Source organism: Protopterus annectens, chromosome 6.part1, assembly GCF_019279795.1.
Source record: "Protopterus annectens isolate FY-2018-M chromosome 6.part1, PAN1.0, whole genome shotgun sequence".
Classification (NCBI taxonomy): domain Eukaryota; kingdom Metazoa; phylum Chordata; order Ceratodontiformes; family Protopteridae; genus Protopterus; species Protopterus annectens.
In genome coordinates, this window is record NC_056738.1 from 356636869 (window position 1) to 356663763 (window position 26895).

At 38.8% G+C, this 26895-nt stretch overlaps 1 protein-coding gene across 1 annotated transcript in view; it reads right to left on the reverse strand.

Annotated features, from left to right (window-relative positions):
* The window catches only part of ATG2A (autophagy related 2A), a 2853001-nt gene that overhangs the window by 1327296 nt on the left and 1498810 nt on the right, over positions 1 to 26895 (reverse strand). The window contains exon 18 of the mRNA XM_044075772.1: positions 2877 to 3019. Coding sequence (XP_043931707.1) covers positions 2877 to 3019 — 143 coding nt within the window. The remainder of the gene's footprint in view (positions 1 to 2876; positions 3020 to 26895) is intronic.

Consider the following 26895-nt stretch of genomic DNA (forward strand, 5'->3'; position numbering starts at 1 on the left):
GCTACTAAGACAAGAAACATAGATTTCCAAGACAAAACAATTGCTTCCAGAATACCCAAAGCACAATTTCTTTCTTAACAGAAAACTGATTTAAAAATTCACCATCTAAGCTCACTACTTCACAAAACCCTATCTCCAGAAACATCCTCGCTACTCACAGATTACCTTTTCACTAAAACCTTTCATATAAGCAAAGAAAACTCACATAATCTAACCTCAACACCATAAGCTCAAAAGTCAAAACTCTACTGCACAGACCATATATTCTCTGTTCTGGCTACAAAACTATGGGACTCACCTCTGGTTACACAGAAAGACCTCCAATACTACACAGAATTCAGACACCAACTCAAAGAAGATCTCTTCATCCAAGCACAATGCAGATACCCTCAAATCAGATACATCACAAACGTTGTCATTTTCCCTTTAATAATACTACACTTGCCATATCCCCTCTTAGGCTGTTCATCATCTTACCTTGTTCACAGTCCTTTCTTCCTCTCCTTAATCTCCTTTCCTTCCTCAATCTAGCTCTTCTCATTCACTTTTCTCCCTATGAGGAGACTTCTCACTAACTATATTCCCCTACATTTTATCACATGTATGTAATCAAACATCCTGCCTATATGGGCAATATTTATAAGTATCTAATCTTATATACTTCGTAAATACCTTCTGTATTTGGTTGTCTGTGATGTTTCTATACTTAACTCTGTATTGCTTTTATCATGTCTGATTTTTACATAACCTTCCTATTTGCTTACCTGCTACCTTTTTACTGTAAAACTACTTATCTTGTCCTATATACTCACCTGGGCTGCGCCTGCAAATGGACAAGATCATCAGTGAACTGCCCAGTAAACATAAACAAACACAAATTATTAAATAAAATAAATAGCATCTTCTCTGGTTTTAAATTTGTTAAAACAAACATTACTTTTTTTACAACCACACAAGCATAACATGTTTCCTTGCTGTACTTAGTTTACATAAAGGCACCCTCTTTGAATCACGAAAGGTCTGTTGGAGCATGCATACTCAAAGGATAATATTTCATTTCCTTTACTTGACAATTTGCACATACAGCAAAGGAAAATCTGTGCTTTCTGTAGAACATGCACTGTCCATGAAGTATGTAAGGTTCTTAACAGCTGCGCATCTACATGCATTAATGCAATGGAAATCAGATGTACAACTTTAAACTGACTACATATTAGACTTTGTTTGGTCATCATCTTACTGCAAATTACAGTGATGGCAATTTCCAGGAAGCTCAATAACTATGAACACTTTTTGATTTTCCTTGCCATGTATTTGCATGCTGTCAGTAACTCAATAAATATTTCTCCCATTGCAGAAAGCTCTCACTACTACTTATTCGAGGCATTTCATGCTATCAAGGGTTGCCTTACTCTCTTCTACATACGTTGAGGATACTCACATCCTATCCTAGGTTTCCTTACATTCTAGTTAACACCATGATTTGCTCAAACAAAATCAAAGTGGCAGAAAATAAATTCTACCAAACCTAAACACAGTCTGACTGTCTGCCTAGGGAAAGCTTGACATTTGCTGAAGTCTCACGTCCATTTTGGATGAAGAGGTAACACAGAAGTATTAATCAGAATATCTCCTGAGAACAGAAGTCAATCAGGAAAGGGATTAATAATAGAAATTATGTGCCATGGCTGCTGAAGTTCATGAATCTGTACATTTACAAGATGTAGACATGACGACTTGATTATGTGTTTGTGGTGTACAGATGGACAAGGACTGCTCTAGCATAAAAACCAAGGCATTTCTGAAAGGAAGAAAAAGCAAAGGATAGCAAATACAGAATATACTTCGCAAATCTGAGAGCTTCTCCACAGAAATGACCTTCAGTACAACAGCTGGCAGATCAAGAAGACACATTGTTCCCATCATTCTCTAGCACAGGGACAGCCATCCACTCATGGTCAGCTATGTTTGATGCTCAACTCCTGCATTCATCCTGTGTAGGACACAAAGGGCTACATTCCACTTGACAACAAACAAGATGCTTGCAGAACATGCGATGGGGAAAAACATGCCAGCTGTAGTATGTGTGAAGTGAAAAGCCTATATACAGTACCTAGTACTGGCATCATATTTAAGTGGTGAATATGGCATCATTCCTAAGCACTGAATAATGCTCTCAAGCATGCACACCTATCCTCCAGCATATACGTTTACTATTATACTCTAGAACGGGAATGAAGACTGAAGGCACAAAAAAAAATGGAACTTGGTGATTCTGTGCCCTCAGTGGACAGTGGTAAGCCTCCTGCAAGACCCACAAATGCATCCTGAGGATTTAAGTGCTTGGTCCTTGTTCACCTGAAGAACATAAGGTTATCTAGCATACAATAGAAAAGATTGCTGCAATCTGATTACTACTCTCCAGAAGTGATGCTGGAAGGGCAACTCCATACAATACTGAGTCCATGCAATGACAAACAGTCGAGTGTCCACCCAGCATATGAAGAACCAGATGCCATTTAAAGAAAATACAACAATGACAGAAAACATATAAAAGAGCCATGCTTTACTACCAATGCTACAAAAGATTTGTTCATAGGTGTTTACTACATGTTGCCTAAATAACTTCTGAGAGCCTACGTAAAGCATCACAAAAGCCCTGTAAGTCTTTTATTACCCTAGGAAATTAGTCAATGTATCCATACAGAAAAAGTACAGTTGTGTAAGGGAACTTGCCATAGCCATGACAGATACTATTAATGTTTTTCTTAGCTGTTAAAAAGCTTCATCACTAGACATTTGTTAACCAAGTAGCACTTAAACTTGCCCTTTCTCTATAAGAAGGACCTGCTTTTCAGTTAATGAGACAACAATACCTGTTGTAAATACTCTCATAGAACTCCTTGCTGGGCAAAAAGACATGAGCACTGGGTAGGGTCACATCTAAAACGTACTGTGACATAGCTAATGTCTTTTTCTTGAACTCTGCCATTTCTTCTGCATCTCCTGGGATCACCATCTAATTAAAGATAAATAAAGTGTTTTAAAAGCTACTCGACATTACTATTACTGCAAGTATTTCAATAAGAAATGACATACTCTCACTTGCAAAAGCAAGAGGTGATACCTGTTTTACAGCTGCTGTCACTTAAGTTTGCCAGACATGTTGCACTTTAACTGTAAATATATTGCATCTGCTTCACTCTTGTAACATACGTTCACTTATCAAAACGTTGAATGGCATTTAACGTATTCAAGTAACACAAATATGCTAGTGGCTGCCTACGTGTCACACATGTACCATTTTTATATCCTCTGAATCTAACATCTTTTTATAGTTTATGTATTCTTAAACATAAGTCTGAAAATGAGGTACCTTTGTTAAGTACACAGAAGTAGTAAACAACAGCAGATAAATAAAATCAAAAAGAACAACTGGTCTTCAAGAATAGAAAGCAAGATTTAAAATAAATAAGCAATGCTACTTCCACAAGTACATAAATAATTTCTAAAAACCCGAAATAGCACAGTTGTGTAAAGAAGCTTGCCATAGCTGCAGATACTTAAATAGTAAGATCAGTGCTTCAAGATGGATTTAGGTATAGGCAGTCATCTGTCTTCCACCAAAATTTCTAGGGAAGTATGAACATTCACTCATCGGCTCCAAAGTTATCTCCCACAGCTAGGATGTCAGCTAGAAACTCGGGTAGAAACAGGAAAATAACCCATGCCTTTTTTGATTCTTCCACAGGTAAGCACTAGGCTAGCTGCCCTTATGCACCATTTTAAGCCCAGTCAATTTTCCTTTTGTGCTTGAATTAACCTATCCAATTTAGTATTAGATTGGCTTTACCCATCCCATAGTCAATAATTATATATTACTCCTAGTGACAACACCTGAAATCATACCACAGATAACTTGAGAAAAGGAATCTAGTCTATAATGCTTTGTAGAAGAATGTACAGAGGACTAATTAGCTGCCTCCAGAATGCCTCTAAAGTCCACCCTATTCCAAAAAGCCGCAAAAAAGCCAAGACCCTGGTACAATGAGCCTTGACCCATCTAGAAGTATTCATTATGCAGTGAATAACAAAAATAATAGCAACAGACAACCATCTGGAAATAGTCTGTTTTGCCATGGGTTGCCCTTATTTCGTACCTTTGTAGGAAATAAACAGTTATCCAGCTTTCTTGGAGGGTTCAGCTTTACAGAGAACACCAGAGTTGTCTGTACATAATCAAATAATAAAGAATCCTTTCTTCATTATTTTTAGTTTCTGTAAAGAAGGCAGGGAGATGGATGGCTTGACTTAAGGTAAACTTTTGTTACCACTACAGGCCTAAATGAAGGATTTGTTCTTAAAGAAACCTTGTCTTTATGGAACATCAAATATGGCTGATCCACTATACGAGATCCTAGATGTTCTCTCAAAGGACAAAACACTATATTGATGGGCCCCAACAATACCCCAGGATGCCTGTCAAACAGACTGAAACTTAAAACAGTGACTCCACTGGTCCTGATAGGTCAACTATACGTCGCAAACAAGTTTTGTGCCATATGAAGAGAACTGCAATGGTCATCAGTCCACACAAGGGTGGGTTATCAATTGATCCCTGAAACTACAGACCCTTTAGTCTGACTAGTCTCATATGCAAAGCCATGGAAATGATTAAAAAGGACACAGAAAACCTTCAAACACTGCATCCAACCCAGTTTGGTTTTATCAAGGGCTGCCCATGCCTACTCAATCTGGTGGACGTCTTTGAGAAGGTCACCAAGGCTATGGATGAGGACAAAATGGTACACACTGCCTACCTTGACCTGGCTAAGGCATTTAGTACAGTACCCTACTCAGACATTGTAAGCAAACTCACTGATGCAGGGATACACCTATGTTACATTCTAGACAGCCTGCTGGCTCTCATATAGGACACAGGAAGTTAGGATAGAAAATGCCACCTCCACAAAGAGGCTGGTCACTAGTGGAGTCCCTCAGAACCCTGTGCTGGGTTTGCTCCTTTTTGGCATTTACATCCTCGAAGTCAAAACCAATATCAATGGCCTCTGACTGACCAGGTTTGCAGATAACTGCACACTAGGAGCAGTGACCTGATTTCAACCAATATTTGTATATGGTAATTATAAGGTTGATTAGAAGGATACATGAAGACTCGGAGGCAAAAATTGAAGTGGGTGGGGTCGTCTGTGATAATTTCTGCTTGAGCAGAGGAACCAGGCAGTGGTTCCCCTTTATTACTTGCATTATATTTAGAACCACTGGCAAAGAAAATAAGGGACTTAGAAATTCAAGGATATAATTGATATGGTAGTCAAGAAGAGCTGGCTTTATTTGTAGCTGAAATTATTTTATACATGACAAAACCAGAAAAAGACATTAAAGTGTTGTGGAACATTTTGAGAGTTTCAGATCTTTTCAGGATACGAAATTAATGAAGCTAAAACAAACAGCGGTAAAATATGTACCCACAAATGTACTGCTTCAAAATACCCACATTTATGGGGATGTGATAAAATGAAGTATTTAGAAGTTGTTGTTGTTGTCTTTCGGCTTTTCCTGGTTAGGGGTCGCCACAGCGGAACTCCGGTCCGCTAATGATTGGCAGCAGATTTTCACGAACGCCGAGGTGCCAGCTCGACGTTCAACCTTCAACAAAGGCACGCCCATTTACGCATGTCTTTCGAATGCCCACCCAACCGCGGGGAGGACATGCAGACTCCACACAGAATGGATTAAAAATTATTACAGTGTGACAGCTAAAGATATCTAGGAAGACACTAAACAAAAGATAATACAAAAACTGAGAAAAATGGAAGCTTTGTTATATGGATATTGACAGTAAGATACAAGCAGTTAAAATGCTTTTAGTCCCTTTAGTCTTATACACGTCAGGCATATTTTTATCAACCAGAGAAGTTGTGGGTAGCAAATGATAGAGCTGAAGGACTTTATCTGGGAGGGAAGACGGTAAGAGTCAAGTGGGATAAACTGATACTTCCAGTAGAACAGGGTGGATTGGGATTACCACATCTGAAGGGGTATTTCAGAGCTTCACAGTCAAGACTTGTGTACACAGCACAAACAGAAAAGTATAATTCGAAGTGGAAAGGGATGATGATTAAACAGGGAGGTAAGCTCAAGAAACAAGGAGAGACTGGGATTTTGGATGCAGGCCTTAAAGGAGAATAACAATAATCATACAGAATATTATATCCATAAAGTAGCAGAAAGTATTCTAAGAACTAAACCAACACGGGAATGGAAAAACAAGATTCTGACTGCAATTAGGGATACAGACAATAGGCAAGAAGGGGCTAGAATTTATTGGAGAAAACTGGCAAAGTAACCAAGGTACTGGGAGCAAATAACTAGAGAGGGAAAGATGATAGAATGAGAAGACACCAAGAATTTATTTGGACTGCAGGTTAGAGATTGCCTTCCTTATTAGAGATTGATATCTGAGTACAGGCAAAGAGAAAAACAGGAGAGTTGTAAACAAAAGATCAGCACTGGCAGAGTTTTTAATAAAATCTAAAACAGAAGCTGCCATTAAAAAAGGAATAATTAGTACAGTGTATAAAATATTGTATGATGACTATAAGAATTAATCAGCGGAGGTTACGACAGGATTGGGAAGAGAGACTGGATAAGCAAGTCACAAAGAAACAATGGGAGGATATATGTTTGTCTCCCAAATAGGCAACAAAATCGAGAAGATTTAGAATATTTTTGCCTGAAGATGTTTACATAGATATTTTTATACTCCGAGAAGACTCCAGAGAATTTTCCTCAGTCAGACAGCAAATGTTGGCAGTGAGAAGGGGAAGAAAGAGGCAATTGGGAACATATTTTCTGGGAGTCCGGTGAGTTGGCAGACTTTAAGGATTCTCTGTGGAATGTACTTTTAAAGATGCTGGGTGGCCAGATTGGTCTAACGAGTGAGATGATTTCTCTGAGCTATGATACAGAATCGGAATTGTCTAGACATGGTAAGGCCTTGCTGTGTCTAACAATGGTGGCTGCCAAAAAAACAATTAGAAAATCTAAAACTATACTGAAGTAGTGAATATATTAACAGAGATAAAATAATACATAGATTGGGAATTCATAAACTCAAATGCTATGGAACAAAAACATACTGGACCTGATCATCACCAACATGGGGACTCTATGCTCCAGACCACTTCTCTAAAGCAAATTTCAAAGATAATCACAAGGCTTCAATCTCAGCCTTACTACAGGATATGCTATAAGCCCCATATAAGCCTGACTAGCTTGGTCTGCAAAGCTATGGAAAGGATCAACACAGCCTATCTGATAAGCTAAGCGCCAAAAAGTGTATAGTCATCCCCTTTGGCAAAAAAATTACCACATAGGTGGTAATCCATGGAATTGAGATCTTTAGAAAACAGTAGGAGTAAACTACACAGGAAAAATGGGAATTATGAGAACAATACATACAAGGGAGGAATGAGGTTTAAAAGACATCAGGACTTAAATGAGCTATGTAATGTTTGAGTGAGAAAGACTGGATAGATTATAAGTGATGTATAATGTTTGTAACTAGGATTGTGTCAGTATGGTTTGTTTTCATTTATATAAATGTAGGACTGCCTATGTAGTAGGTGATGGTTTAATAAATATGTTTCTTGTCTTAAAAAAAGGCAGGAATTGAATATATGTGAAGTATAATATTTGTTATGTTACTATAGTTTGATTACTTTTATAGGAATGTAAATTTGCCTATGTCACAAGTAAAAATTCAGTAAAGGTGTTTGAAAAAAAAATGTGTCTAAGGTTATAAGGAAATCAATGTATGTAGTCCAAATTACAAGAAAGGGCATGGCATCTAGGTCCAAGGACACCATCATTTCACTGTATTCATCCCTCATCAGGTCCTTCATTGAGTACAACTCCTCCTTTGGTATGCACCTTACCAGGCGCATGCAACAAGTGGAATGTCCACAGAGGTTCCTCACAAAAAGAATACAGGGCATAAACAGCATGTCCTATGCAGATTGTCTCAAAGACCCATCATTACACACTGTTTCCTACAGGCTGCTGAGAGGCGATCTACGCCTGCCTTACAACATATCCTTGGATTACACTCTTATGGGTGGAGCTTTTGCATATCTACAAAATAAACAGCATCACAATTACTCATTCCAAGGACTTAGGCTTTGCTTGCAACATAAAAAGAACACACTGGTGGGACAGGTATATGTCTCAGAGAATTCTTCTCCTCTGAAACAGACTTCCCAAGCATGTGAAGTAGACCTCTTCCCTAACCTTATTCAACAGAAACCTTGACCAGTAGGTGGGAAATTACAGACAAACCCAGGGTTTAGCACCTATGTCTCTAATAGACACAGGTAGCCTGTCAATCTTGCCCTAGCTTACATACATCCCTTAAAATAACCTTCAAGACATAAAAACTTGCAGGATACAACTGACATACTTGGCTAAGTCCCAGGTCATTAGCATAGTATACACCTATGAACCTATGTGCTAGCAACTCAGATCTCCTTGCAGATGTCAGAGCAACAAGTAACGTTGACTTCTAAGATATGAACCTTGTCTGCCTGATCATCTGGTTCAAAAAAAGAGTCCGTGTTATTTTTGTTTCGGAGAATATTAAGATCCAAAAAGGTTCCACCTGCTTACTACATGGACATAACTGCAAAACACTCCTTTCAAGAACAACTTAACTACAGACTGTGCTGAAAGAGGAGGATCCATGGGCAGACATGCTGAAATGGCCAAGACGTGAACCTTGAACGAAGAGAAAGAAAGGCCAGTGGATAATGACTCTCATAAATGTTGCAAAATCATCTTTACAGAAGCTGTGAAAAGGACCTGGTTCTAAGTGCCACATCATCTACAAAATCTCATATATTTAACAATATATGATTTCCTAATAGCCTCTTTTAACTCCTGCTGCACATCTTCAGAAAAAGGTACCAAAAGGTATGAAAACTGAATTGTCCAGGCAGTGAGTCGTAATTGTTTCAGGTGTGAGTATATCAGACATCCCTGTCTCGTGAATATAACCATTCTGTGAGGAAGCCTGTGGTTCTTGCCCTTGGTCACGGACTGTTGACTGGTCCAGAAAGAAGTTTCCACAGTGATTTTTGGACAGTCATTATGAATCTTCAGAATGACCCTCGATATCAGTGGAAAGGGTGGCAATACATACATGAACATTCCCCGTAAGGAAATGAAAAGGCATCCATTTCATAGGCCTGAATGCAAGAAATCCTGAAAGAGAACTTGCTTAGTTGTCCATTTTAAAAGGAGGTAAACATATCTCCTTTATGAGTTAATCATAACTGGATAAATTCATGAAAAAAATCACCTTCAATTTTCATTTGTGAAGTTCTCTCATGGTCTTACTCAGCTTGTCTACAAACATTTTGCTCTGATATAATATTGGAAGCTTTGAGGGTTAGAATGTGATAAACGTCTGCCTCCAAAGCAAACATAGCCAGCCCAAATACAGCACAAGATTTGACCCCCCCCATTCGTATGTACCACATTACTGTGGTGGTCTCTGTAATTACTAGAACAGGCTTAACTGGACCAGAAATGGTTAAGCGCATAAATAACTGCCAATACTGCCTTAGTATTTCTCTTGGTCTATATATACAAAAAACAAATTCAAAACTGCAAAATGAACGAACAGGGAAGGAGGCTAGATTCAATCCAAAAATGTAATCACAAATTCCACAGGTAAAGTAAGCGCTTTCGGTTGGCAAATAGACAACCTTCTTCAGACATTAAATTCAAAAGTTAAATGAGAATTTAAGCAAAAGAACATGGTGACATCATTCCATCCTAATCATGAATTAAAGTCACACTCACCTTATATTAACTAAATTAATTAGAATATAAAAACACAAAAACTCCATATAGTCATTCATATACAAATAAAAACACATGTATGAAAACATATAACCCTAAAAAGGTAATGAACTCTTAAAATTGTATAAATATACTTAAAGTATATTATTATATTACTGTGATTAACGTCTCTCCAAAGATTAAGTTTTAATAAACATTTCAGGGAACACATTTCGTTAAGTCCAGGGAACATATAGGCATTCGTTAACAATTGCCACCAAAGCTCCCTGTATTCTAACGTTAAAGATCAAGGTCCACCCCTAGGATTAATCTTCACTTGTTCAATAACTGAAAATAGAAAAAAGTGGTCTTTAGTCTCATTGATATGCCTTGCTAGAGCATTTGTACAGTCATTCCTTGTAATACAATACAAATATTCATAAATTCTCCGTTTTAAGTGGCGCTCAGTCTTACCAATATAAAACTGGGGACAGCGTTGGCATTCAGCTAAATAAACAACCCCATTACTATCACAATTATATCTGTTTTTGATATAATAAGTAATAGACCTAATAGAAAATCTATTGGACACCTTAATATGCTTACACTGGGGACAACTTCCACATTTAAACATCCCACCTGGTCTGGAAAACCTAGGATACTTACTCTCAATCATATTTTTAAGATTTTTACCTCTTTTATATACGAGTTTGGGACATTCAGGTACCTTATTTCTCAGACTACTATCATCCATTAGAAAAGCCCAATTCTTACATATAATAGTTCGTACTTCATGGGCATCAAGAGAAAAGGCAGTAATAAAGGAAAGAGAACTAGAGGTAACCAAATTCTCTTGTAAAACAATATCATGTGAGACATTATCATCCTGCATAAGGCCGCTTAGACTTGAACTTTGAGGACGAATACTATTGTTCAGTATGGGTTTAAACCAACCTGAAGTATGTTTTTGAGTGACTTCATCTATTAACCCCTCAATCAAATTTTGGGGATAACCTTTTGCAAGAAACATCCTCATAAGATTATTACATTCATTTGAAAATTCATGATACAAAGTGGTCATACGAGCAGCCCTCACTAACTGTCCTTTTACAACAGACCGTTTCTGAAACAATGGATGGGAACTTTCAAAACATAGAAAACAATTAGAATAAGTAGGTTTATGAAAAGTTTTTTGCTGAATAACAATTATTAACAATGTCTTTACATAATAGAATGTCCAAAACATTAATACAATTGGTTTTAAATTTGAATGTGAATTTTAAAAAGGTAATGAGATCAGAGATCACCCGCGGTGGTGGTGCTGCGGTAGCGTTGTCGCCTCACAGTTAGACGTTGCCCGTTCGATTCTCAGTTAGAGCATCTGTGTGGTGACATGCGTGAATGGGCGTTCCTTCGTTGAAGGTTGTGCGTTAGGCCCGGCAAGCCAGTACGTAAAAATCTACTGCCAATCATTAGCAGACCAGAGTTCCACTGTGGCGACCCCTAACCGGAAAAAGCCGAAAGAAACAAACAAGTGAGGTCAGAGATCAGTACTTCTGCGGTGGTGCAGCGGTAGCGTTGTTGCCTCACAGCAAGAGGTTCTCCCATTCGATTCTCAGCTGGTGTGTGGGGAGTGCCTTGTGTGTGGAGTCTGCATGTCCTCCCCGCGGATGGGTGGGCGTTCGAAAGACATGCGTAAATGGGAGTGCCTTCATTGAAGGTTGAACTTCGAGTTGGCACCTCTGCATTCATGAAAATCTACTGCCAATAATTAGCAGACCGGAGTTCCACGGTGGCGACCCCTAACCGGGAAAAGCCAAAAGACAACAAGTGAGGTCAGAGATCACATCTACAAAATGGACTGCTTCAACATTATTACCCTTAAACAATATAAAAATATTGTCAAGGTAACGTGTGTACCACATTACATGTTTTTTAAACATATCATGTTTAAAAAGTAAGGTAGTCTCCCAGTGTGACATAACACAATTAGCAAAGCTCCCCCCCACATGGGGAGCCTATGGCTATATCAGATTTTTGGAGAAAGATGTCCCCACCAAGCATAATATAATTGTTTTTCAAAACAATATCAAGTAGGTATTCAATTAAATCGATCTCATTGCCTCCAACTCCATTTGCATGCAGAAAATCCCTTACCCATGAAACCCCTAAACTCTGGGGGATAACAGTGTATAAGTCACACACATCCACTGTTAAAAAATGGACATCTCTACAATAATCTAAACTGTTAATACATTCCAGAAATTGCCAAGGATCACGACAAATCTAAATTTGGCCAGAAAGGTATTTCCGCAATTTAATGTCTACCACTTTAGCACATCCATAGGAAATGCTATTCCGGCACATCCATAGGAAATGCTATTCCGGCAGTCAACAATAGGATGAAAGGGCAAATTATTCAAGTCCTTATGCAGTTTAGGCAGCCCAAACATTGCTGGTGTAACTGGGGAAGGGATTATTAAATAATTGAGCATGTCTAAATCTATCATTCCATCAATAAATAAATAATTTAATACACTTCTAACTTTTTGATAAGCAGCATTCAATTCATTAAGAGATACTTTAACATAGTTATCAGTCAGTAGTAAATCCAATATTTTATCATGATAAAAGTTTTCTTTCATTAACACTAAGCCGCCACCTTTATCTGGCTTTAAAACACGAATATCCTGTAGTTTCAGAGAATTCAAGGCGTCAATCTGACTAACAGACACATTGAATCTATTCATAAAGGTGGACCGATTCCCTGTATTAATTAAATTACTCAAGTCTATCTCACAGAAATTCTCAAAACAGTAAAGTGCTGTGTGCAATGGAGGGTTAAAAACACTTGTTACACGACATTCACTATTAATAGCAGGCAAATTCCCAAGTAAACAATGCAAATTAAGCTTACGAACAAATTATTTTAAATCCATTAAAGTGTCAATTAAATTAATTCATTTAGAAGGTACAAAAGATAGCCCTCTAGACAACAAGTCAACTAAGTCATTAGAAACAGCAACCTCAGTGAAATTACATATTTTAAAATCTCCTGATGCATTGCATAAAATCTGCGGGTATGAGGTTTCATAAAAAGAATTTTCACAAATAAACCTGTTGTCTGATACTATCTCTGTTGAAAGTTGTTCTTCTTGTTGCGACGAGGTTTCGGGTTGTTGTTGTTCGCTTTCGTTACAGAATTCTGAAAGTGGGGCACATTCTGAAAACCCACTCGGTTGTTAACTTTATTCATAGTAGCCTGTTGGTTCAAAAGTCGTGGGCTACACCTAGGAAACTCAGATTGCTGAACGTTGGTCACATTACCATTGTTGGTTCCTGATGTGCTAGGACTTTCATTATTATCTGACGTACTTGCATCATTCACAACAGGTATACTCGCACCAAATGTAGCCTCAACCATAGGGGGAGGGGGTAAGCAGTCCCGTTGGTATAATCCCTTTGGTCTTGTAAAAGTTTCTTTTTCTTGTTAAGCTTCATCTTTTCAATAGCTTGTTCTGTGCTGTTGAATATACGAATAAATTATATTTATATCTTAGGAAGTCAACATCATTCTTGATTTTGACTTCCAAATCAAATAGTTCATTCTTCAGTTGCTCAATTTGCTGCATATAGTTCCGAATAAGACATGCTAGAAATTCACAACCTTGTTTGTCAAACAAGGTTAAAAGTTCTTTATGAAATTCAGTATTGTGCACTAAACCAGAAGGGAAACGCCACTGCCGTAATCACTTCGGGACATACGATCTAGATATACACTCTTTCAAATAAACAATTTCAAGCTGTAATTTTTTGTACTTAAAAAGCTTGACATCAAATAGTTTTAGATTCTCTATAATTGCGTGCAACACTTGAGAATTACCCAAGTCCATATTACCATTGGCAGCAGCAGCACTACAACTTAAATGAATACAGGGAGCTTTGGTGGCAATTGTTAATGAATGCCTACATGTTCCCTGGACTTAATGAAATGTGTTCCCTGAAATGTTTGTCAAAACTTAAATCTTTGGAGAGACGTTAATCACAGTAATATAATAATATATTTTACATATATTTATACAATTTTAAGAGTTCATTACCTTTTTAGGGTTATATGTTTTCATACATGTGCTTTTATTTGTATATGAATGGCTATATGGAGTTTTTGTGTTTTTATATTCTAATTAATTTATTTAATATAAGTGAGTGTGAGGGCGGCCACAGTGGTGCAGCAGTTAGCGTTGCCACCTCACAGCAAGAGGTTCTCCGGTATGATCCACGGCTGGGGTGCCTTCTGTGCAGAGTCTGCATGTCTTCCCTGTGGTCGCGTGGGTTTCCTCCGAGTGCTCCGGTTTCCTCCCACATCCCAGAAACATGCTGTAGGTGAATTGGACACACTGAATTGGCCCTAGGTGTGAGTGCGTGCATGCATGTGTGTGCCTTCTGTGGAAGGTTGAGCACCAGGCTGGCAACTCGACACTGTAAAACTCCACTGCCAATCATGAGCGGACGGTGATCCGTTGTGGTGACCCCTAACTGGGAAAAGCCGAAAGAAGAAGAAGAAGACGATAAGGTGAGTGTGACTTTAATTCATGATTAGGATGGAATGATGTCACCATGTTCTTTTGCTTAAATTCTCATTTAACTTTTGAATTTAATGTCTGAAGAAGGTTGTCTATTTGCCAACCGAAAGCGCTTACTTTACCTGTGGAATCTGTGATTCAATTTTTGGATTGAATCTAGCCTCCTTGCCTGTTCGTTCATTTTGCAGTTTTGAATTTGTTTTTCGTATCTAGTTTGTCTCACTATGGCAAGTGAAGGCAACAATGATTCATCACCCTTATTTTCTCAAGAAGGGGTTAGTAATCTATCTAATGAGGCTACAAGTGCGATTATGAATTTAACTTCACTTATACAAAATCTTACTTGTCGTATGGACGATTTGGCTTCTAAATTTCATAATATTAGAAGCCAGTCTTTCAACATGGTGAGTTCTAGTCATGGGAATCATTTTATTTCTGATACAAGGTCCACCTTAACAACATCTAATATTTCTTTGGATCCTTTGCCTGTCAGTGGAACTGTGTTAAATACTATCAATAATAACTCAAGTCACAACAGTAATCCTAACCGTGGTGTTGCTGTTCAAAATGTTTTGAATGACACTCCTGTGATTTGCACTTTACCTTCTCTTACTGAATGTCTTAATTCCTCAATCCATTTAAGTTATAGTGCTGCTGTTACCAATGGTAATATGGACTTGGATAATTCTCAAGTGTTGCACGCAATTACAGAGAATCTAAAACTATTTGTTGTCAAGCTTTTTAAGTACAAAAAAATTACAGCTTGAAATTGTTTATTTAAGAGTGTATATCTAGATCGCATGTCCCGAAGGGATTACGGCAGTGGCATTTCCCTTCTGGTTTAGTGCACAATTCTGAATTTCATAAAGAACTTTTAACCTTCTTTGACAAACAAGGCTGTGAATTTCTAGCATGTCTTATTCAGAACTATATGCAGCAAATTGAGCAACTGAAGAATGAACTATTTGATTTGGAAGTCAAAATCAAGAATGATGTTGACTTCCTAAGATATAAATATAATTTATTCGTATATTCAACAGCACAGAACAAGCTATTGAAAAGATGAAGCTTAACAAGAAAAAGAAACTTTTACAAGACCAAAGGGATTATACCAACAGGACTGCTTACCCCCCTCCCCCTATGGTTGAGGCTACATTTGGTGAGAGTATACCTGTTGTGAATGATGCAAGTACGTCAGATAATAATGAAAGTCCTAGCACATCAGGAACCAACAATGGTAATGTGACCAACGTTCAACAATCTGAGTTTCCTAGGTATAGCCCACGACTTTTGAACCAACAGGCTACTATGAATCAAGTTAACAACCGAGTGGGTTTTCAGAATGTGCCCCACTTTCAGAATTCTGTAACGAAAGTGAACAACAACCCGAAACCTTGTCACAACAAGAACAACTTTCGACAGAGATAGTATCAGACAACAGGTTTATTTGTGAAAATACTTTTTATGAAACCTCATACCCGCAGATTTTATGCAATGCATCAGGGGGATTTTAAAATATATAATTTCACTGAGGTTGCTGTTTCTAATGATTTAAATGACTTGTCTAGAGGGCTACCTTTTGTACCTTCTAAACGAATTAATTTAGTTGACACTTTAACGGATTTAAAATGATTTGTTCGTAAGCTTAATTTGCATTGTTTACTTGGGAATATGCCTGCTATTAATAGTGAATGTCGTGTAACAAGTGTTTTTAACCCTCCATTGCACACAGCACTTTACTGTTTTGAGAAATTATGTGAGATAGACTTGAGGAATTTAATTAATACAAGGAATCGGTCCCCCTTTATGAATAGATTCAATGTGTCTGTAAGTAAGATTGACGCCTGGAATTCTCTGAAACTACAGGATGTTCGTGTTTTAAAGCCAGATAAAGGTGGCGGCTTAGACTTAATGAAAGAAAACTTTTATCATGATAAAATATTAAATTTATTACTGACTGATAACTATGATAAAGCATCTCTTAATGAATTGAATGGTGCTTATCAAAAAGTTAGAAGTTTATTAAATGATTTATTTATTGATGGAATGATAGATTTAGACATGCTCAATTATTTAATAATCCCTTCCCCAGTTACACCAACAATTTTTGGGCTGCCTGAACTGCATAAGGACTTGAATAATCTGCCCTTCCATCCTATTGTTGACGGCAGGAAAAGCATTTCCTATGTTTGTGCTAAAGTGGTAGACATTAAATTGAGGAAATATCTTTCTGGCAAAATTCAGATTTGTCGTGATTCTTGGCAATTTCTGGAATGTATTAACAGTTTAGATTATTGTAGAGATGTCCATTTTTAACAGTGGATGTGTGTGACCTATACACTGTTATCCCCCAGACTTTAGGGATTTCATAGGCAAGGGATTTTCTGTATGCAATTGGATTTGGAGGCAATGAGATCGATTTAAATGAATACCTACTTGATATTGTTTTAAAAAACAATTATATTATGTTTAGTGGGAACATCTTTCTCCAAAAATCTGGTATAGCCATGGGCTCCCCATATGGGGGGAGCTTTGCTAATTGTGCTATGTCACTGGGAGACTACCTTACTTTTTAAACATACGTTTAAAAAACATGTAATGTGGTACACACGTTACCTTGACGACATTTTTATATTGTTTAAGGGTAATAATGTTGAAGCAGCCCATTTTGTAGATGTGATCTCTAACCTCACTACCTTTTTAAAATTCACATTCTAATTTAAAACTGATTGTATTAATTTTTTGGATGTTCTATTATGTAAAGACATTGTTAATTTTTATACAGCAAAAATTTATCGTAAGCCTACTTATTCGAATTGTTTTCTACATTTTGAAAGTTCCCATCCATTGTTTCAGAAACGGTTTGTTGTAAAAGGACAGTTAGTGAGGGCTGCCCATATGACCACTTTGGATCATGAATTTTCAAATGAATGTAATAATCTTTCAAAGTTCAAGTCTAAGCGGCCTTATGCAGGATGATAATGTCTCACATGATATTGTTTTACAAGAGAATTTGGTTACCTCCATTTCTCTTTCCTTTATTACTGCCTTTTCTCTTGATGCCCATGAAGTACAAACTATTATATGTAAGAATTGGGCTTTTCTAATGGATGATAGTAGTCTGAGAAATAAGGTACCTGAATGTCCCAAAGTCATATACATCCTAGTTTTTCCAGACCAGGTAGGATGTTTAAATGTAATAGATTTTCTATTAGATTCTTATTATATCAACAACAGATATAACTGTGATAGTAATGTGGTTGTTTATTTAGCTGAATGCCAACGCTGTCCCCAATTTTATATTGGTAAGACTCATATCAATGAGAAGAATAACACTTTTTTTTTTTTTTTTTTATTATTGAATAAGTGAATATTAATAGGGGGTGGACCCTGATCTTTTTAAGAAGAATACAGGATGGTGGCAATTGAATTGTATGCGAATGCCTGTATGTTGCCCTGACTTAAATGTGTGTGTTGAATGTTTGTTTAAAAAAAAAATCTCTTTTGAGAGTTAATCACAGTAAATATAATAATATATTTTAAGTATATTTATACAATTTTAAAAGTTCATTACCTTTTTAGGGTTATATGTTTATTTGTATATGACTATATGGAGTTTTTGTGTTTTTATATTCTAATTAAATGGAATGATGTCACCTGTGATTACATTTTTGGATTGATTCTAGCCTCCTAGCCTGTTCGTTAATTTCGCACTCTTGGTCTGTACAACTTGTTCGACAGACAATACACTTTTATTCCCATAGACACAGTTCCCCAATCCCCATGCAAAATCTGATGTTACAGACTGTGTAGGAGTTGTCAGACAGAAGTCATTACAAAGTCCAACACAGGAATCTGAAAGTTTAAGGGTTGAAGATGTTGGGACCAGAGCATTTTCAGCATCCACTAAGTTTTCCCTTATGTATTCTGACAAAGGAAATCATGAAAACCATAGTTGCCCTGAACCCTAAAATCTTGATAAATTATTTTTTGCTGAAGTTTGTGACTGAATGAAAAAACTCAAGATAAGGTGCAGACAGAAATTCATTTTTCTTATGGAATAATTGCTTTAAGAATAGAAGTATTCAAATGGTAACATAAGAACACTATCCAGTGAGAGGGAAGGAGAGGATTTTATTAAGTTCCATTAAAATAAAAGGTTGGCAAGGAGATTTCTTACTAAAGTAAAAGACTCCTGTCACTTTGAAAAAGACTCTGCAAAATAAGCCATGCATCTAAATAAGGAAAGCATGAATACTCTGCAATCTGCAAAGGACTTTCACTGGAGCTAGGCATTTTTAGAACACCCTAGGAGCTGTTAGAGAAAAATGTATCTCTCATGATTACTCTTCACAAAATGCATATTAACTTACAATTTCTTCACAAACATGTTTGATGAATTATTTAACATTTGTTCATGTTAAAAATGATATGTAGTATATATAGATGCATAGTTATGCAAATCACAATTACTTATTGTAGTTCTGAGTGTTTCACAAATGCATTCTAATATCAAGCTGCACTAAGTGTATTAACAGATGACTGAATGTAAAAAAAAAGTGCTGAAGGAGTTAAGGGATGTTACATAGACTGGATTCTGAAAGCAAGAAAGAACACACGGTATATAAGCTCTGACCTTCCCAGGCTGGGATGGATAGTTACAAGGAATGTTGGGGAGTTAGAATGTACTGGTACTAAAATGTACAAGGTCAGGAAACAAGACTGCTTAACAAGCCAGGTGGCCTGTACTTTTCTAAAACATTATTGGTACTAAAAAACATAATTGTTCACGTGCAGCATTAAGCGAGAAGCACGAGGGTCTGCAGAAATCCTATTTGACCACGTCAGTATTCTGCATGCATGTTACTGATAAGAAATTAAATAAAGTGTGTGTATATTTGCTGCTTGGTGAGACTGATTTTAAATTGTGTAGATAGTCTCCCAGCACTGACGTATGTGGATTTAAATAAAAAGAAAATGTTTTGCACATCCTGAAGAGTTATTCTTAATTCAAGAATAAAGGTAATTAATGTTATTTATGTTCATTTTAAACTGCACTTTAACATAGCAAAATATAAACCCAAGGAAATGCAGAGAACTGGAAGAGTAAACTATGTAGCAATATGAAAAGTAACAATCTTTGAAAACCACATTCTGAACTTTGTAACTTTTCCATCTGGTTGAGAAAGGATAGGTTGAGAACTGGTCTCTGAAAGAATTCCTTCTTTGGCAAAAGAAAAAAAAAATCTTGAATGAAAGTCTTTTCCCTCTGATCTGGAAGATCTGGTTCTATTATTCTCACAGAAAGCCTAAGTCAAGTAAACTAGAGGAAATGGGGAACTGTGATTAGCAGGATGGAAGAATCTCCTGGAAAGAGAGATTCCCACTAGCATTTGTATCTGTCCAGATTTACTTTCAGAAAACATTTGCCTGTATCAAATTGCTGCCAAAGAGATGAAAGAGAGAGTCTAGGACAAATTAAAGGGATTGCCAGGGTGGATGGTGGATTAAAGACATCAAAAAGTCATTCCCAACAACTGCACTGTGCTTTTTTCTGGAAGGCGCTTTCAACTTTAATTGAACCTTCCTGCATTTCCTGCAAAAAGCTTACTGAAACTTCTAGTCCTATCTTTTTATTAAAGACCCCAAGTTAGAAGAAAAGGTCTTTGCCAGCTAGGAAATAAAGGGAGATGAAAAACCTGAGAAACCTCCTGAATCAGTTCTTTTTCTTCAAATAGTTTGACCACCTGAGTAACAGAACGATCAAACAAAACTTCCTTATCCCAAGTAGAGTTGAATATTTCAGTTGCCAAGTAACAGGTAAGTTGTAAAAAGTATTATTCCCAAGCAAAAAAAAAAAAGACCCCAAAACCAGACAAGCCCCTGTTTAAAATAATTACATACTTTCCACAGAAAATGTTGCAGTTACACAAAAGTAGAAATGTTACAAACAGCAGGTAAATGTCTGTCAGACAAAACAGTTTTGACACAGTCCCACAAAAAAAGAACAGCACCCATCTCAAAAATGCTGTTTCCCCAAAATAATAGTTTCACAGAAAAATATACTATGGAAGTTACTCCCTAATGGAAAGCAAGAAAGTACAGTTTTGTACCTACCATAAATATAGATGTTCGATTGTTCACACTGTTGCAATCATCACGCTTGGGTTATCCTGCCATCAGGCAGTCCCGCAGTCGACCAGAGTTCCAAAGTCTTGGTCCGGCGTCAGTTGCTGTCGCTTCTTCCCTGACGTCAGTGCGCCAGGGGTATATAAGAGGCATCCAACACCATTTTCTTCAGTTTTTCTTGCCCCAGATGTCAGGTGCCCCCAAGTAGGTAGGCAATACATATTGCTAATAAAACATATAAAAGGAATAAAAGGAATACCTTCAGTTACAAGCAAATACACCACAAAGGTTGTACAGGATAGAAAGGTGTAGAAAAGTTCAGCTAGGTCAGAGGGGATGGAGGGAAGGTAACCTGGACTGCAGCAGTGTGAACACTCTAACATCTACATTTATGGTAGGTACAAAACTGTGCTATGTTCATCGTGTTACACTGCTGCAGTCATCACACTTGGGTTGAATCCCAAAGCTAAGGATGGGCGGTGGAACTAAACAGGGTTTGGAGAAGCTAGTAGGCCCTGCAGAACTGCAGTGGCAAAGCCAGCTCTGGTTTTAGAGTATAGAGGTAAGTGATAGTGCTTGGTGAAGGTGTGCACCGAACTCCAAGTTGCAGCCTCCAAAATATCCTTGGTTGGTACCCCTCTGAGGAAGGCTGTTGAAGTTGATGTAGCCCTGGTGGAATGGGGCCTAATGTTACCAGGTACAGGTTTCCCATGGTGTGTGTAGCAGAAATGGCTACAATGTCCTATCCATTTTGAAATGGTCTGTTTTGAGATAGCCTTTCCTTGTGATCCTGCAGCATAGGATACAAACAGCTGGTCAGATTTTCTGAAAGCCTTAGTTTTATCCAAGTAGTAACGTAATTGCCTGTGAATGTCCAAAGAGTGTAGGAGCCTTTCCCCTTTGTTCTGGGGGGTTTGGATAAAAGGTGGGCAAATGAATGGTTTGGTTTAGGGCCACACTAGATACCACCTTTGGCATAAAGGAAGGGTTAGTTCATAAAGAGACTCTGTCTTCATGAAAAATGATGAAAGGCTCCACTGCCATTAGGGCCTGTAGCTCTGAGACTCTTCGGGCTGAAGTTATTGCTAGCAGCAGGGCAGTTTTCCATGATAGAAACTGTAAATCAGCTGTAAAAGCTGGTTCAAAGGGCGGTAGTGTAAGTTTTTCCAAAACAAAGTTGAGATCCCAAGTTGGTGTTGGTGCTCTCTGGGGCGGTCTTATGTTCTTAGCCCCTCTGAGATACTGTCTTAGTAATGGATGTGAAGATATAGGAGGATCCGTATTGTACTGAGCTGAAATAGCTGAGGCGTGGATCTTAATAGATGAAAAAGAAAGTCCTTTGTGCAACATCTCAGTTAAATATTGTAGAATCTGAGGAATATTTGGGACAAGGGGATTTTGGCCTTTAGCCTGGTTCCAGGCACAGAATCTTTTCCATTTGTCTGAATAGGCTTTCCTGGTGCTGGGCCTCCTGGCCTCCAGAATGACATCCATAACAGCTTTAGAGAGAAGTGTTGACTGGTTGTTTAGGTAATTTGCCATGCAGCCAGATTTAAAGTCTTGAGCTGGCTGTGTATAATCTGATTGTTTTGCTGAGTGAGCAGGTGAGGAATTTGAGGTAAAATCCATGGTGGGCCTTGAGCCATGTTCCTTAGTATTGGATACCAGTGTTGGCGTGGTCAGTCTAGAGCAATGAGTATCATTTGTGGCCTCTCTAATCTGGCTTTCAGCAGCACCTTTGTCAGAAGAGGTAGTGGAGGAAAGGCATACACTGTTAATGTTTTCCAACTGAATGAGAGGGCATCAACTTTCCAAGCTAGTGTGTGGTATGTCCTTGTGCAAAATTTCCGTAGTTGGTAGTTTTGGGGGGAGGCAAACAGATCTATGTCTGGGCTCCCCCATTTTTGAGTTATCATTGCGGATACTAGTGGATCTAGTTTCCACTCGTGAGGATCTATGATGTTTCTGCTTAGATCGTCTGCCAATGTGTTTTTCTTTCCTGGCAGGAATTGTGCTTGTAGTTGAACTTGGTAGGTCAGTGCTGTGTTCCACAAGGTCATTGCTTGCCTGCATACTGGGTAGGAATGTGTGCCTCCTTGCTTGTTTATGTACCACATCACTGTGGTGTTGTCCGTCTTTATTAGGAGTTGTCCTGGATGTAGGAGGTCCTTGAAAGCTGTTAGGGCATTTTGTACAGCTAGCATCTCTTTTTGATTGATATGTAGATGCCTTTGATCTGCAGACCATTTGCCCTGAATACACTGTCCTGCCATGTGTGCTTCCCAGGCATAATCCGATGCATCTCTTGTTATAGTTTGCCTGGCTGTGGGTAAGGTAAAAGGCTGACCCCTTGTTGAGGTGACATGCCTGAGCCCACCATAGAAACTCCTGTTGAAGGCAGGGAATGAGTGGTATTATTGTTTCCAAGCTGTGGCTGTGTTGAGTCCATACACTTTTCAGGTACCATTTAATTTCCTCAAGATGCCATGAATCCCAAGGCCTGCAGAATTTTTCTTGCAGGGAGTTGGGTCTTTGTTGCCACCATTTTGAAGTATTGAGTCAGTTAGCTTGTCTGGCGTGAGATAAGCCATCTGGGTCATTGTATTTAAGCTGGCACCCAGGAATATTATGTCTTGTGAGGGCACTAGTTTTGACTTCTTTTTGTTTACTGTGTACCCTAGGCAACTTAAAAGGTTTTTGACAAACACCAGATGCTTTAAAATAATGTCCTTGCTTTCTGCTTGAATAAGGCAGTCGTCCAGGTATGGATATATTTGAATTCCTCTTTGTCTGCAGTATGCAATTACTGGTGCCAGGCATTTTGTGAAGACCCTGGGCGCAGTAGATAAGCCAAAGAGCAGTGCAGAGAATTGGTAATGGATTGAACTTGCTATAAATCGGAGGTATCTTCTGCAATTTTGTATGATAGAGACATGCAGGTATGCCTCCTTGAGGTCCAACGTTACAAGCCAAGCCTTCTTGACCAGCATGGGAAGAAGTTGCTGTAGTGTTAGCATCTTGAATTTGGATACTTCCAGATATGTGTTTAGAATTGAGAGGTCCAGAATGGGTCTCCAGGCTTTGTCCTTTTGGGGAACTAGAAAGAGTCTTGAGTAAAATCCTCGTCCTTGCTCCTGTGTAGGAACCTGTTGAATGGCTCTCATGCTCATGAGAGCTGTAATTTGTTTTTGAGCCTCTGCCCATTGATTTGATGGCAGGTTTGGCATTCCTTTTATCGTTGGTAAAGTGTGAAAGTGGAATCTGTATCCTTGAGATACAATATTTAGGACCCATTTGTCTTTTGTGATGATGTGCCAGTTGTCTGCAAAAAGTGCCAGTTTTCCTCCCAAGGGAGCTGCCAAGAGGGATTTGCTTGGCAGTCTGAGGGGTAAGTCATTGTGTTTGTCTTCTGATAGTTTGAGACCTGTCTTCTCCTCCTTTCTGGGTTGTGGCACCCCATTGTCGAGGCTTGTAAGAGCCTTGTGACTGACCTCTGCCCCTTGGGCATCTGTATTTGCCCCTCTGTGGTCTGTCAGAAGCTGGAAAGGACCAGTTTTGGTTGGCCAATTTCTGCTGAAACGAGGGGGTTGAACCTGTAAAAAATCCTTGACCGTCTGCATAGATTTTGCCTTATCCTCCATTTTCTTTAAAACCTCTTCTGCTTTTACACCAAATAAAACATCCTGCTGTAAAGGTGCATCCAATAACTTTGCTTTAACATGATCAGGTAAAGTTTGTTCTTTTAACCAAGCATGCCTACGTATGACAGACCCTGTCACTGCTGCTCTACAAGAAGTTTCCAATGAATCAAATCCACATTGCAAAGTATGTTTTCCCACTTGTTCAGCTGCATGCAACAAATCTTGCATTTCCTTGTAATCTGGCTGGTCTGTATGTGCGAGCATGTTTTGTTTTAATTAAGACATCAGATATTGTTGATATTTCAGCATGTGAAACTGGCAATTTAAGGCCCTCATAGCTAGAGTAGCTGAGGTATATACTTTCTTTCCCCATCTGTCTAGTGCTCTAGAATCCCTTTCAGAGGGTACAGGATTTTTAGCAATAGAGGCCTTAACCCCTTTGGGACCCTGGGAAATAGTTTCTGGGTCAGCAACAGGGCTTTTATATAGGAATTTGTGTGAGTCAGGGACTCTGTAGTATCTGTCTGGTTTGGCTGGTGCAGGAGGTAGTGAATCTGGGTTAAGGCTAGATTCTGAATAGACATCATCCACAATGTCTAACACGAGTGGAATAGCAAGTGGTCTGTGCTGGGGTAGTAAAAGGAACTCTCGGAGCCTTTTCTTAGAATCAGAGTAATCCTGGCCTTCCCAGTGGAAATGTTCCCTCATGGTATTTAAAGTTTCCTCAAACAAAGTAGTCTTCTGGGGGAGATGCTGAAGGAATAGACTCTTCAGCATCAGAGTCTTCATAAGGGGGAAAAGAGTATTCCTGCTCCTCAGAAGAATCTGAGGAAATCGAAACCTGGTCAGAGAAAGCGTAGTCCTCCTCCTGTCTAGGCCTTTTATCAGGAGGGGGATGGGAACCCCTGATTAGGGTAATTAAGTCTTCAGCCATCTTAAGCATCTGTTTCTTAGGCATTGGGCCTTGTACTGGAGACTGCTGTACAGTCTTCTTTGCTTTTAAAGGAGTTTTCAGCTTTGCATAAGAATTAATAGTGACTGTAGTCGGTCTGAAGACACCTTCTGCAACTGAAGGCGTTTCAACTGCACCAGAATCTCCTTCAGCCATGGAGTCAGAAGGGCCTAAAGATAAAGGTTGTGGAGGCCTAGCAATCTCCGCTTGGGAATCGGATGCCGCCTGGGGTTCTAAATCAGCGATCGTCAGGGGCTGCGGTGGCGCCTCACTGAAAACCAGAGAACCCAGAGGCCTCGAAGTCTGGTTTGGGTCTCTGCTGCCTGTCCTTATCTTTGCGTTTTTATGCACTCCGGTCGTCAGTTGCTCCGATGCCATGGTTTGATTAAATTTCCTATCAAAATAATGTCGGGCGAAATCAAACAGACATTTAATAGTTTGTTTGTTAAACCTAGCACAAAACTAACAACCTGTGACGTCGTGGTCTGGGCCTAGGCAAGGAATACAATAAGAATGAAAGACCTTATGAGGTATTTGCTTCCCACAAGAAATGCAATTGTTAACTTTTTCTGACATCGGACTGAGGCAAGAAAAGGTTCCCCAATGGGGTACTTAGCTTTATTGAAGACTTTGGTCTGAAATTCGATTTGAAAATCTCAGGAGTCGGCCGACCGGCACTTGCAAACTGCTTCTGCTTCAGGCACCACGCGGCAAGAAAGACTGAAGAAAATGGTGTTGGATGCCTCTTATATACCCCTGGCACACTGACGTCAGGGAAGAAGCGACAGCAACCGACACCGGACCAAGACTTTGGAACTCTGGCCGACTGCGGGACCGCCTGACGGCAGGATAACCCAAGTGTGATGACTGCAGCAGTGTAACACGATGAACATCTAAATAGCTTTTATTTATTAAGAAATGGGCTGAAGCATTATCTGGTTCTGTGGCTCAGAAGGTTAAAAGATTGACTGCAGTGCAAAAACTCAAGTTCAAGTACTAGAGTAAGGTGGAGTGACAAAGAAATGCTCTGTTTAGGCTGGCACACTTTTTTTTCTATAAGACAAGAAGAGAAAAGTACAGTTGTGTACACTTACCATAAATGTAGATGTTCGAGTGTATTCACTGTTGCAGTCATTACATTTGGGTTATCTGCTTGCAGGTAGCCCTCAGTCAGCCTGATAAACAAAGTCTTGGGTCCAGCGTCGGTTGCTGTCCCTTCTTCCATGACGTCAAGTCATTAGGGGTATAAAACATGCAGCCGACACCATTACATCAGTTTTTCTTGCCCCAGATGTCAGGTGCCCCCCTAATGGGGAGCAATTAAATATAAAAGTACAATGATATACCTCCAACAAAAAAGCAAATAAACCAAAAAGGCTTTTAAGCATAGTAAAGGAAAGTAGAGGTATAGCCAAAAGAAGATAGGGGGCTGGAGGGAGGGTAACCAGGACTGCAACAGTGAATACACTCGAACATCTACATTTATGGTAAGTGCACACAACTGTACTATGTTCTTCGTGCTTCACTGCTGCAGTCATTACATTTGGGTAGATTCCCAAAGCTATGGCTGGGAGGAGGAATTTAGATAGCATTAGGACTAGCTATAAGGCCCTGCAAGACTGCAGTGGCAAAGCCAGCTCTGGATTTTGAGAAAATTGGCAAATGATAATGCTTGGTGAAAGTATGTGCAGAACACCAGGTAGCAGCTTCTAGGATGTCCCTGGTA